This window comes from Neolamprologus multifasciatus, chromosome 10 (assembly GCF_963576455.1).
Source record: "Neolamprologus multifasciatus chromosome 10, fNeoMul1.2, whole genome shotgun sequence".
Lineage (NCBI taxonomy): Eukaryota > Metazoa > Chordata > Actinopteri > Cichliformes > Cichlidae > Neolamprologus > Neolamprologus multifasciatus.
The window spans coordinates 21,622,142-21,635,926 of record NC_140448.1 but is presented as its reverse complement, the minus strand read 5'-3'; the positions used below and the strand labels follow the sequence as shown (position 1 = coordinate 21,635,926).

The following is a 13,785-nucleotide window of genomic DNA, read 5'->3' as shown; positions in this document are numbered from 1 at the left end:
GTCAGCCCGAAACAAATCGTTCCCAAATGAAAAGTACAGGTCGTATTGACAAAATTCTTTCACCGTGAGCGGCAGCAATGTCTGGTCTACTGAATTCTCAGTTTTCATGCCTGTGGAGTTTATTATATGGACGTGGTGACAGTGGAAAGACACCATGCTCTTCTGATTTTCAAACGAACCTTCATGAGCCATTTTAACATTAGAGTCTATGGAAGAGTTGGAGGGAGGAGGCTGTGCATTGGTGACATTTATGAAAGAACCATAACACCTATTACTATAATAAACACATTGGATGAAAGAGGACAGCGATGGCTACGTTTTGAGGGTAAAATCATACCTGTAGAGCAAACGCTGCGGACACAGCAGCAGTTTTAAAAAAGATTTTAAGATTAATTTTTTCGCTCCTCTCACTCTAGCAGTTGAGCTGTCTCACTCTAGCGCCAACATTCCGTCCCATACACACCCATTATAAACTCTGAAACGGGTGAAAAAACATCATGAAACTTAAACTGGAACTGAAGAAAAAGTATAATAGATATTGAAAAGATAAATACAAGTTGAATAGTTGAATGTCTTGTCTTCGTTTTAAAGTTTGAATGGTGGCTCTATGTCAATGTATGTGGAAGTAGTAAGAGTTTAAAAATGAGTAAGTTGAATGAGGATTTGAAGGGTCTCCCCATTGAAATACATGGGAAATTTTTGTTGAAAAAAGTTGAATAAAATTAAAAATATAAATGTTAAAAATGAGAAAAATAGAAGCAGTCATGTCCAAAAGAAGAGGGATCTAACGGTGTTTGAATGGTTTTTCTAAGTTGAACGGTTTTGAAGGAGTAGGACTTCAAAAAACGTACGGAAGAATAAAATATAACTAGAAAGTGCATTTTCTGAAGAAACTGCAGTGTGAATGCTTGAATCTGAATGTATGCACTGAAATGAATTAATTGATGAAATTAAGTTAAAAATGTTGAATGAGACTAAAAAAATGAATTTTTCACCTGAAAACAAAAGTTCTGAACTGCTAGAAGCTGACGTTTACACAAAGGAAGAATTTGGAAAATAGCTGAACATTAGAAAAAGATGAGTCTTGACAAAAGAAAATTTAGAGTCAGAAAACCTCTGAATTAATATTAAAAGTTTATATTCTTCTAATCACTTAAAGAGTGGAATTATGTATTATAAATCTCCAATTCATAAAAAAAGAACTTATTAAAAATAAATGTAAAAACAAATTTGTTGAAACGAACTTAAAAGATGAACAAACATTCTGGAGAAAATACAAACTTTAATATACAGCATAATGTTTTTCAGACATATTGTGTATATTATGTTTAATAGTATTATATACATCAATTTGTTTTGTATGTCATAAAAAATAACATAAAAATCTTAAGTCATATTTTACAGCTCCTTTCTGAAAAGGACTAGTAGAATAAATCAAAATAACTAAATTAAATAACTAAATAAAAATATTAAGCAACATATGAAATACATGAAAATTCAACTTTTAAAACCACAATCCTGAACCTTTAAATTGTGTTGGTTTCTTAGAACATGGCTGAACAGCTGTTTCTATCAGTCTACTTAATCTACTGATCTGTCTACACATCTTTTTATTACTCATTCTTTTTTGTGTTTTAATGTAAACAGAGTCCACGCAGTGGTAAAAGAGAACTGTATAGAGATTTTTGAGTAAATTCAAATGAAAGCCTAAGGTGGTGACACAGTTTAACACATACAAATAATCAAATAAACACATTAGTCCTTTTTGTGAACATGGATAAATAAGTATCATTAGTTTACAGCATTGTTCAGCCATGCCACTAAATGCTTTTTTACACAGTGTTTTAACCTGGGCTCAGACACAAAGTCCCAAATTTAGTTATCTCAGTAAGTCCCTGCCTTTGAGTTGTGTTTATGACTAATTATTATACACAAGGCTTTATCCATCTGAACTCTAAGGACACAAATATGAAAAAAACCTATACTTACCAGCTGATACCCCACACTACACACTAGGTGTGCCATGTGACCTGAAACTTTGGTAAAAACTCATCATAATCATTCTGTTAACACTGTTTGTTTTTTTTTAAACACTGTTTGTTTTGCTGTTCAGCAGTTTAAAATGTTTTAGATTGGATTACATGGAATGAATTTGAGTTCTCTTGGGGGTTTTTGTGTGTGTTTTGTTCTTAGCAGATTTTTTTCTCCATACTGTTGAATTCCAGTTACCACATTTCTGGTCATATGACATCCTGAGTGCCCACTTGAAAAAATCCCCACAGTTAATTCAACATTAAAACAAATAAAAATATGTTAAATAAATAAATAAAGGTTTGCTCTGTGTTGAAATAGTAAATAAGCATACATTCTGCAGAGCTCTAATAATGAAAACAATCCTTTAGCCTGTTGATCAGAGAGAGGCAGTCATTATGTCCATTTAAAACCTGTAATCAAAGAGCACAACGTTTCTGTGAAACTATAAAGTCCCAGATGATCCTCATCATGTCCAGTGACTTCAGAGTGGATCCTCCCTGTCATCCGGCCAGTGTTTGATGTGTGGCAAGCAGCACAGAAGCAGGATAGCTGAGGCCTTGAAAGAAGAGCAGAAAACAGGAACATATGTAGTTGTAAATGTAAATATCAGTGATACTTGTCTTGTCAAAGGGAATAAAATAATGAAAATGTTAACTTACACACTCATTTAGGGAGGCTCTTGACACTGCACAGAGGAGGCACAGTCAGTCTGACAATGATGGTGATCTCCAGGGATGTTTTCCTGCAGCAACATTCCTGCCAACTGGCCATATGATCCAGAGTAGTTGGTTTGTAATGAACAGAAAGGTGTATATGTTAGGTAGTGTGCACTTAGAGCTGGTCCTAAGAAACAAACACATCCTGTAATAAACTGAATACCTGTAGTAGTGCTGCTGCAAATATGAAGCCCTTCTATCATGTGTGGTTTCAAAGAAGGTGTTTTGGAGGCTCAGTCACAGAAACTGTGCAGTCTGTTCAGTCCTGAGTGTCTCAGCTCTGAAGGGATGGATCACAGAGGGAAACACCTGAGTACAGACATTACAATACACTCTAACACTCCTAAGGTCAGGTGAAAACACAATTTAAACACGTTACAAAAAATTAATACATGTTTTCATGGAAATTATGTCATTAACCCTTTTTGATGCGAGTAAATCTCACCGACTGCTTGTGGGACAAGCTAGAAGGAGGACTTATCACAGAATGTCTCCTGTGCTCCAGATGTGAAGTCTCACACTCTGGTCGTACGGCAATGAAGATGGTGATGATGAAGCCTCTCTGATCTGTGGCATTACAGTTTCTGGCTGCTATGTGCTTCACACTGTTGGCTTTTACGCTTTTAAGCTTGAAGAAGACACAGGAGGACTGTGTCTCTCTTAAAAAAAACAAAAAAACAAAAACCTAACAACCTCCCACCGAACCCCCCCCCCCCCCCCCCCCCACTCAACTCCCACCTACCCACTCAACTCCCCAGCCTCACAAGATCCAATGTCTATACAAATGTAGGGTATCAGCTGGTAACAGAAAGCAAGTGTCACATATGTAGTACATATGTGACACTGCTGAAACACTTCTGGCCAGAAGTGTGCATTTATCAGCCAGTGCATTTATCATCCCAGACCCAGACCCACCCTGATAAATGCACTGGCTGAAACATGATAAAAGCTCATAAAAATGTATGTTTCATCGTAAGATTTGTCCAAAAATATAATCGTATACTTTTGAAAAAGTTTAAAGATTATAACAAACTAAAATCAATAACATTTTTGTAAATAGTATTTTAAAATAAAGGCACACATAAAGTGGCTTAACTGTCATTATTGCTGTAATTAGGTATTTTAAACCTTTAGTCTGTGTTGTTCTCCCAGAAACAACGAAGAAGCTGTTGAACATATATGCGTTGTTTGGGCAATCCTCTGGTCCACCCTCCCTCCCTCCCAGCCACAGTGAGACTGGGGCAGCCTGGCAGGATTTTGAAGCCTGGCTGCAGAGAGGATATGCCTACACTGTTCGTTTTAAACTGGTATATTTGATTTTTCTGACATTCATAGATTACTGTAGGTGATTTTTAGATTTTCTGTAATAAATAAAATTGTCATCTTTTACTGATATCATTACTTAATTCATTTAATTGTATTTTATGTAAACAATTCAAACATTATACTGCAATGCAGGGCGTTTTTTCTTAAGCCAACTTTTAAATATCGCTCTACTTTCTTATGTCATTCAAAAATATAGAAATTACTTACTGTATTCAAAGATCTAGATCATGAATCATCACAGGACAATACACAGTATACAGGGTCATGGTAACTATGGTAGGTCTTCATGACTCCAGAATGGAGACATCGCTCTGGCTGAGAAATGAAAATTAGGTCAAGCAGTGTGTTCTTCTCTGTGGTAGGGGCAGTGATGACCTGTGCGTATCCCCTAGACTCAAACAGCTCCATGATTGGTTTGTTTGCACTGGATAAAACATTCTCATTAAAATCACCACAAACTATGATGGGATGACAGTCCATGATCTCCAATGAGTCTAATAGGCTTACCAGGTTTTTCAGGAATGGCCTCAGAGTGTAGTCTGGAGGTCTGTACACAACTGCAATCAGTGCACTGACTGGTGCTTCAACCTTTAAAGCCAGAAATTCAAGGTCAGTTACATTATGGATGTACTGTTTTTCATGCACTTGAATGTCACTTTTCACATAAACAGCAACTCCACCACCACTTCTGTTTGCCATCTGGGGAAAGTTTGTGTAGGACAGGTGTCTGTTGCGTTTAAACAAATTGTAATTTTCCAAGTGGAGACTCTCTGCGACAAAAGAGCCCCGCAGGTGTGTTTCTGTTAGGCACAAAACATCTGCTAGACACAATTCATGGTGACTCTTGATGTCATTAATGTGAGCTGGCAGTCCCTCTGTATTATGATGAACAATGGTGAAAACGTCTGACCTGCTCAGTGTTTGTCTCACGTGTAGAAGAGGCATCATGTCATCAAGGTTGGCTTGTCTCATGTTCTCAAGCGCTGCAGTGATTTCTGGGTTGGTGAATATTTTTTTCTCCTCCATATCAAGAAGATACAGTCCACTGAGAGACGTCACTCTACTGACAGCTACGTAGGCCATGCCGGGCTCAAAAATGCTCTTAAGAGAGACAACAGCTGATGTGGTTGTCATACCCTGTACCTTATGTATTGTACATGCAAAGGCCAGCTTCACTGGGAACTGTCTTCGTACCACTCCTTTCTGCTTCAGATTCTCTTCAGCTCTCTCAATGTACACCATGTCGTCTGCTGGTGTGCGGTTATTCTTTCCAGATGTCTCATTATCCATTTTAAGTCCAAGCTTGATGATGTGTTGGTCGTTTTCAGAGTAAACTACTCTAAGTAGTATTCCAAAAGCTCCATTAACCAAACCATTTTGTATGTCAATGTTTCTGGTGAGCATGACACGAGCTCCTTCTGCAACTTTCAGTGTGTCTGGTAACTCGTTTTTACCTCCTTTGAATGGTCTGTCTTGAAGTGCCATTCTGCCAGTTCTAGGATCTTTTCTATAATCATCTGCATGGATGTCAATGACATGAGTATGGAGCAGAGCCAGTGTTGCAGAGTTGTGTGCATCCACTTCTTTATTAGTTGCAAAAATGTGCAACGCATCAGTCGGACAAAGGGCTGGTTCAGTTATGGCCTGTGACAACAAATCTCTATCTGCTTCGCAAAGCTCATCCAACTTTCCTTTCACACGAATTCTGTTCAGCATCTCAGCAAAGACAACATCATCTTTCTGACGCATAATCTCAGTCAGAGTGATCATTTGAAAATGCTCCCGCCACAGGTCGATCTCGGACGGGTCGTGCACACAGAGAGGTTTAGACTGTCGCACTGGGGGTAGCTGATAGAAGTCTCCAACAGCAATGACTGACATGCCTCCAAAGGGTCTCCGAGTCCCTTTGATCTGTTTGAGTCTTGCATCTACGTAGGCAAAGAGATGTCTTGACACCATAGACACTTCGTCAATGACGATTATTTCAGCATTCAAAAGTTCTGATCTGACTTCATCCAGCTGATTGCCAAGTCCCTGAATGGGAGGTTTTAAGCTTCTAGGGAGCTTGAGTAGAGAATGCAGTGTTGTTCCAGAAATGTTAAATGCTGCAGTCCCAGTGAAAGCAGTTAACAGGACAGTGGGTTTTGATATGTCAACGTCGTCTGCATATCTGGGCACTTTGCTCAGTATCTTAGATGCTTCTGAGTAGATGCATTTGATAAGATGTGATTTTCCTGTTCCAGCACCACCATTAATATAAAAGAAAAACTGCTCTGGATTTAGAGCACAGACTCTTTTAATGCACCAGTCTCTAACTGCATAAAATATGCAGGCTTGCTTCTTATTCAGATTCTGAAACATCTGACGTAACAATGTAGGGATCAATAGCAGGGGGTTCCCTGATGGCTCTGACTTCTGTTGAAGCATCAGCCTGACGGCTGTAGTCGGGCACATCTTCCTGTTCATTTTCATTGTCTCGCTCTCTTTCTTGTTCAACAAGTGGCAACCTTACGAGATCTGATTCAGGTGCCAGATTACACCATTCGTCAGTCACACCTCTGTTCTGCTCATATTCCTCAACAGCGCTCTCGATCTCCTCACTGTTTTTCTCATATTTTTCTCTGTTTCTTTTGACAATGTGTTGCACGTACTCAAGACGGTCAGTACCTGGTAGCTGTACACAGCCAGCACCATAGAAAGCCTGATAGGTTGGCAACGATGGTGTTTTCAGTTCATGGTCTGAACGATGAGGAAGATACAGTTTAAGCAGTCTTCCGTAATATTGCTCTGGATGTTTTTCTTGTGAGCAGCGGTGAAATCTGATGATAGCAGGCTTATTGTTTTTGCGCCTTTGCACAAATCCCTATCTCATTGAGAAGGGGCAAAACATCTTTACCTTTTGTCTGTTGGCCATAGACAATCCTGCAAGTAGCAGCAAAGTCTGCCATGCACATCTCCTCATACTCTGGTGTTTCAGGTCTGGCTTTGTATTTGTCATTCAAAGATGTCATCCAAACATTGGAAGACTCAGGTGTTGTGTTGTCCAGAACTGACAGGGGACGACTCATTTTCACAGGATTATCATCAGTTGGTATGAATATTACAGCACGTGAACATTGCTTCATGTGAAGACCACATGCACGAGCAACACACTCCTGTGCACTGATCTCTCGCTTCTTTGAATATGCCTGCATGACGGCTCTCATTTCATCGCACTCATTTACACTGTCCTTATGGGAGTTCTCAATGACAGTTTTCAGGTACTCAGATAGCCCGCCCTCTTTTTTTGATATATATTTCATTAAATAATTTGCAGCGCCGAAAGCATCTAAAACAAAGCTTATGTCGATATTACTGTTCCAGGCTTCAAGCAGATGTGGATTATAGCCATTTATCCAAGAGTCTTTTGGATCACGCTTTAGTATGATCGTACTCCTTGTGTTCATTTTATTCAGGTATCTCTCATATTCTGCATGTGTCAACTTGCATCTTGCCAAGAGCTGCTCTAAACTCATGGAAGCAGTTTCAGGCTCATTCAGCAGCTGGTTCAGTGGTCTGAGCTTGTTCTTTGCTGTTTCTACTTCCAGTGCATCATCCTCACTGGGTCTTGTGATCATTGTCTCATTGCAGGGTGGTTTAGGAAAACCAAAACGGCACCCGGAGCTTAAACTCCTAAAGCACGTCTTTGTGTGGTTCTTACTGTGTTTTTGCACTTCTGTTACTTTCTTGTACAGTTCAGGTTGTTTATGTGGATCAGGCAGCTGAGCTGTGATGTATTTGTTTATAAAATCCACAACAGTTTGCTCATCATCCTCCTCAAACACAGGAGCACCTTCTACCCACAGGAGACAGTGTATGTGTGGGCTTCCTCTGTGCTGAAACTCAACTCTGTAAAAGTAGTCAATGACTTTGCCAAGTGGCTGTGCAGGAGATAAGAGTAAATCTCTGAATAATGCTTCAACTCTCTTGTCAAACATGCGCATTGTTGTGACAGGATTGCTTCTCAGGATGTCACACTTTGCCGACCAGTCGAGTCCTTCAAAATTCACTTGTTCACCTTGCTGCCTTGTTATTGCCTCAATCACTTCAGGCCAGCGCATTTCAGCAGCTGAAAATGTGCAAAAGAACGTGGGAGTTCCCAACTGTCTGATCATGGCAAAAAGATCTCTTGTTGTTTTCTCCCAATAGGCTGGGGTTCCTCTCAGAGGCTGCATGAATCTCACTGCATCTTTATTTCTCACCAGTTTCTCCACCTCATGTTTATCTTGTAACATGCCTGAGGTTATTTTTCTCCCATCTCTGGTCAGAGGCTTTGCCTTCCTTAACTGTATTGTCATGCTGGAAGTAGCCAGGTGTATTTCAGTCACAAACTGTGCAAAGAACAAATAGTTTGTGTCTTTGGCAAAACGATCATCAATGCAGAAAAGTCTTGATTTGAAATACCCACTGGGGGATACTTTGATCAGCCTTCTTTCATCAAGTGTGTTTTGGCCTGTAGGAAACTGCACAGGGAAGGCCATGGCCTCCAGTTTAGGTGTTTTGAAAAAACTTATTGGATTGTTTCTCTCTGCAGGAGCAACAGAGTAGATTCCTTCACTGAAACATAATATCTCCTCAGCCACATCAGGTGGCTGCAAACAGGACTCGAGTGCAAAACCACCATTAGTCAGTCCATCTGCTTGCTCTGAATCATCTCTCATCTGTTCATGTGATTGTTCACCATCACAGGGTAACATGTCAATATCCTGTTCATTTTTATTTTGTGCTTCACTCAGTGCATTTTTCTCACAGCTGTCAATTTCCATTAAATCAGCCTCATCATAATCATCCTCATTCATGTTTTCATCATCATCATCCTCCTCATCTTCATCAGGAAGTGTTGGATCACACAGCTCAGGATCATCTCTGATGCTCACATCCTTATACTGTGGATGAATCTGCTTGAGTTTATGCAGTGCTTGCACAAGTTTAGACCAGCTTACAGTCTGAAACAGCTGATGACCTTTGTAAGACAAGCGTCTCTTCAGTTTTACTCTCATCACCTGAGAATTAATTCTCAATCGAGGTAGTGCTTCAACAGTTTCCTGTACCTCTGATGGGACACAGACCACATTCCCTCTAATTGCTCTCTGTCTGCCTTTGGGAAGAGGAATGATCTTGGCAAATGGTATGCACTTGGCTATGAGATGTCTCTCCAGTATGTTGAGATCAGACAGTTCAGGTGGAATATCAGCAAGATCCAGTTTATTGGCAACAGCAAGTGCTGGCATGGATCCATTTTTAAGATGATTGTGGCAGGTGTGACAAATCCACTCTCTCTTTCTCTCATCAGGCACATTGCACTGCTCATTTCTGCAGTTTTCATCACAAACATGAACAAACCTTCCTGTCAAACATGTTGCAACCACATGTGGGTTTTTCACATACTTTGACCTTCTGCAGGGTCGCACTTGGTTTGGAAATGAAGCCTTGAAACATACAGTACATGGGTATGATGGTCCAGCTTTGATTTGTGATTTGAACACAGATATGGCCTCGTTGATCACACTGTTGTCACTCTCTTGGGTTTGTCTGTTCACCCATCTGTATTTCCTTTTTATTTTCATTGCACATCTCATGTTGTGCATAATCCTGAATGCAAGATTACTTTGATACCTGTCTCGCATTAGTTGTTTCATTAGTTGTTTGTGTCTTACTCTGAATGCATTGTCACGTACATAACGCTGAGTCATTCGAGATCTTTGTCTCTCTCTGAATTCTGGGCTCTCTTGATACCTTTTAGTGATATAGCTTTTTTGTTTCTTTCTAAATTCAGCATTCTCACAGTAACGTCTTTTGATATATTGTTGTTGTTTCTGTCTGAATTCAGCATTCTCACAGTAAAGTCTTTTTATATAGTCTCGTCGTTTTTGTCTGAATTCATCATTCTCACAGTAAAGCCTTTTTTTATATTGTTGTTGTTTCCGTCTAACTTCAGGATTGTCTTTATATGCCTTGCTTGTGCAAGATTTTTTCTTTTCTTTGTAATCTTTATTTGAAGCATACGTTTGTCGTTCTTTCCTTTTTTGATTTTCTTTCTCTTATTTGTGGGTTTTTGTGATGCCATTAATCTTCTTTTCAGTTTTGCCTTTGTTGTTTATTAACTTTTGTCAGTTTATAAATTTTTTGTAAAAATGATCTGAAAGATCACAGGCAGCACCTTTTTATTGCTAAGTTGACTGACAGGAAAAAGCATCATTTGATGGAAGGAAATTAAAGTCACTGGATGGTTCTTCATTGTCAGGAGATTCATGTGATGTAAACTGAGTCCCTGCAGACTTCTTGTTGTTTTAACCATTGGTGTACAAATGGACAGTTGAGAGATCTCAGTAGAGTCAGTGTTTTCTGCCCTTGGAGTAGAGGAGTTTGCTTCATCCACAGCTGTATTAGACATAGTAGGTGCCACAGGCAGTGGCAGCTGTTGGTCTGCAGACTGTGGTCTGTGATGGTATCACTCAGGTTGACTGTGCTCATGTTGTTAGAACTGCACAGGCTTAAGCTCATAGTTACAAGAAGGTGATATCTCCATCATTTCATAAGAATCTTGGATCCTCTTAATCATGTCACTGAGGAGTGTGAATTTCAGCATCACAGCTGTACCACGATTACGTGACCATAGTGGTAGAGGAAGACCACTGGGTGTTCTGGAGTGTGGATCAAAGAAACCATATTTGCCTGATGTGGATCTGAACACTGCGATACACAATCCACTCATAATCAATAAGGCATACTGCACATCTGACAACAGGCAGCTCAGTCCTGCTTCTAAGCTGAGAAAGGTATCTACTGCCTCCTCTGGAGGTTCTTCAAATGTCCCATACCGGGAAGGCTGTGTCATGTCGACATGATACATAGACCTGCGAGCATCAACTTTGTCTGGCAGCTCATCGGTTGCCAAATGAATATTTTTAGGAAATCTTTTCTTGGCCTCTTTGTACATCACATCACCTTTATCCAAGACCAGATTAAGGTCAGCTGTAGTCATGTTTTCATTCTCATGAAGGAAAGCAAGAAATGTGAGTGAGTTACATGTGCACTGCTTGTTTCTGGAGTCTCCATATTTAGGATGTGCCTGGCTGTGAGATGCACAGACATGTGTAACAGAGGGCTGGTTTTCAAGGTTCACTCTTTCTGCATGAGATGGTCCTGCCACATCACTGTGACAGCCTCTTTTCACAATATCAGCATAACCCACCTGTGGGGCACTTGACACCTCATATTGTTCATTAAATTCATGCTGCAGTCCACTCTTTACAGCATCAGCATAGGATACCTGTTGTACATGTGCAGGAACATGTTGACCTGCCTGTTTGACACCATCAGCATTGGTCTTTGCAGACACACTGTCTTCTGCAGAGCACTGAGGAAAATCACACTCAGCTTGTTCACATATTGGTACACTGTGAAACTCATGGAACTTCTTCCAGCGTTGCTTTGCAGCTTGTGACTTTTTCTGCTTCTTTGGCATTTTCACACACCTTAAGTGTTTCTTTAGTCTTTAGAAAATATGTTATAAAATAAGAGTGGCACACAGCAGATGTTTTCTTTGTCTTTATATTTCAGTTTTTATTTCTCAGAAACAGTTTTCTTTGTTTGTTTGACAGTTTGTTCTTCAGTCAAGAGAATGTTATCTTTATTGGCTTGGCACAACTTAGCAGCAAGCCCAGAATGAAAAACAGGTAGAGAGAAAATTTAGAAGAGAGAACAGACAGAGCAGGAGAGACACGGCTTTAAATCACAATCAAACCGTGAATTAGAGTTTTCTTTGTTTGTTCAGTTTGTTCTCAGGTAGAGGCAATATATGCACTCTTTATTGCTTTAATGGCTTGGCGTTTTTCAGCAGCAAGCCAAGAGTGAAAAACAGGTAGAGAGAAAATTTAGAAGAGAGAACAGACAGAGCAGGAGAGACACGGCTTGAAATCAAACCGTAGAGTTTTCTTTGTTTGTTCAGTTTGTTCATAGGTTGAGGCAAAATATGCACTCTTCGTTGCTTTATTGGCTTGGCGTTTTTCAGCAGCAAGCCAAGAGTGAAAAACAGGTAGAGAGAAAATTTAGCAGAGAGAACAGACAGAGCAGGAGAGACACGGCTTTAAATCAAACCGCAATAAGATTCTTGGTTTGGCACAATTCCGCACAAACCACAGGGTGAAATACAGATGGAAAGAAGGCAGAGACAACAGGTGGAGCAGGACAGAGGATAGAGGGGATGGGGGGTTGGGATGTGAGAGAGAAGACTGGAGATCTGGTCCTTGTTCTTCTTCTGCACACTGTGAACAAAAAACAAGAAAACAATAATTTTATTAAAATTATATCACATGGTAATTGTATGAACTAATTGTGACTACTGAAATAAAGGACAAAACAAATATTCAAGCTAAACTGTTGTCGGCTGCCATGTGCAAAAAGTTGCATAATTGGGCACTTTTTAAAAGAATAAATATTTAATTAAATTCAGCAATAATATTTTTAAATACAAATATGATTGAGTGAATCATTAACTAATCACATGTAGTGAGACTACAAAAATGCACGAAAAAAATCATTTTAGCCCAATTGTTATGCTGCACTTATGTGTATTTATTATAAAATTGTGTTTAAAAGGTCTAGTTTGAACAAAAGTTTGAACCCATCACTCTACAGCTTATATTAGTGAGATTATTTTTTTATTTTGGTCTACTTCTCTTACAATATGTGCACACCTACCAGGCAAAGCACAGATGTCAGTCGGGTTCCTGAAAGTGTAAGACGAGAAATAATATGTTAGTTGTCTGTACAGTGTTATCAGACTAACAGAAATACAAATCCCACACGACATGATACACTGAACTTATAGTCAGTAGGGTAATTATAGAGTAATATAGCACACCAGCTGACACAGCAGCCATTTTATAATTAAAACTACTTAACTGAAGTATTTCCACTTATGTAAGGCTACTGTTAGACTGTTACTAGCCTTAGCATTGCTGCATTCCTGCTAGCGTTAGCACTTCAGTTAGTGTTAGCACTGTAGCTAGCGTTAGCATTGCAGCTAGCGTTAGCATTGCAGCTAGAGCTAGAGCACTCTTACTGTTAAAACTGAGCCATAATGGCAATAATAAAGCTCATGTGTTACTTTTGTCTCACTAACCGCAAATAAATATCACAGGAATATTCTTTTTGTCAGTTAACAACTGCTAAGGCTAGGGTTAGCACTATAGCTAGCGTTATCATTGTTGCTAGCATTAGCATTGTTGCTAGCATTAGCATTGACGCTAGCATTAGCACTGCTGCTAACAGCAAAATTCATAAACCTGTGATAGTGAATGTTATTCTTTTTTTGCTTTCTTTATTCGTTGAACTCTGTTGAACTTTAGCAAGACTTGATATGTGAGTTTAAATGTCAAACATGTATTTTTATGATCATAAAAATAAAACAGTGCAGTACTGAGTATACTGTACTTACCACAGCAGAGAGCAAAGCGGAATGATGACAGCTGGTGCAGTGATTGGTTAAAGACCGATGAGGCGTTCAGGTGGTGCTTGGAAATTTGACCATCAGTTTGAACAGCAATATTGAGCATATACTCTACATATACTCTGTCATAGAGAGACAGAGTAAAAAAAAAAATACACAAGACTCATCAGCATAAATATTGATACTTTTTGCCTGAGTATAAGGGAATGAGTGACA

The 13,785-nt window shown here is 39.4% G+C and overlaps 2 protein-coding genes and 1 long non-coding RNA gene across 5 annotated transcripts in view; all 3 read right to left on the bottom strand.

Moving 5' to 3' along the window:
- Positions 1-13,785, bottom strand: part of LOC146510207 (uncharacterized) — a 309,640-nt gene that overhangs the window by 77,544 nt on the left and 218,311 nt on the right. The window lies entirely within an intron of this gene.
- LOC146510211 (ATP-dependent DNA helicase PIF1-like) lies at positions 1,263-6,452 on the bottom strand. Of its 3 annotated transcripts, none has more exons than XM_085174627.1 (4): positions 4,284-6,452; positions 2,914-3,030; positions 2,694-2,797; positions 1,263-2,590 (listed from the first exon to the last, which is right to left on the bottom strand). In XM_085174627.1, exon 1 carries the CDS (start codon positions 6,435-6,437, stop codon positions 4,302-4,304), a length of 2,136 nt encoding a protein of 711 aa, XP_085030753.1. In that variant the 5' UTR covers positions 6,438-6,452; the 3' UTR covers positions 1,263-2,590; positions 2,694-2,797; positions 2,914-3,030; positions 4,284-4,301. The 3 variants fall into 3 exon arrangements, with proteins under 3 accessions (XP_085030753.1, XP_085030755.1, XP_085030754.1); XM_085174629.1 differs by having other exon boundaries at positions 4,584-6,452; XM_085174628.1 differs by having other exon boundaries at positions 1,263-3,030.
- LOC146510210 (uncharacterized) lies at positions 10,572-13,100 on the bottom strand. Its single transcript, XM_085175394.1, has 2 exons — positions 12,819-13,100; positions 10,572-12,382 (listed from the first exon to the last, which is right to left on the bottom strand). The coding sequence occupies exon 2, from the start codon at positions 11,581-11,583 to the stop codon at positions 10,594-10,596; it is 990 nt and encodes a 329-aa protein (XP_085031520.1). The 5' UTR covers positions 11,584-12,382; positions 12,819-13,100; the 3' UTR covers positions 10,572-10,593.

Bases quoted from the DNA above. Each gene is read 5' to 3' on its own strand.
- LOC146510211 (XM_085174628.1), bottom strand. From the start codon at position 6,437: ATGTTTCAGAATCTGAATAAGAAGCAAGCCTGCATATTTTATGCAGTT.
- LOC146510210 (XM_085175394.1), bottom strand. From the start codon at position 11,583: ATGCCAAAGAAGCAGAAAAAGTCACAAGCTGCAAAGCAACGCTGGAAG.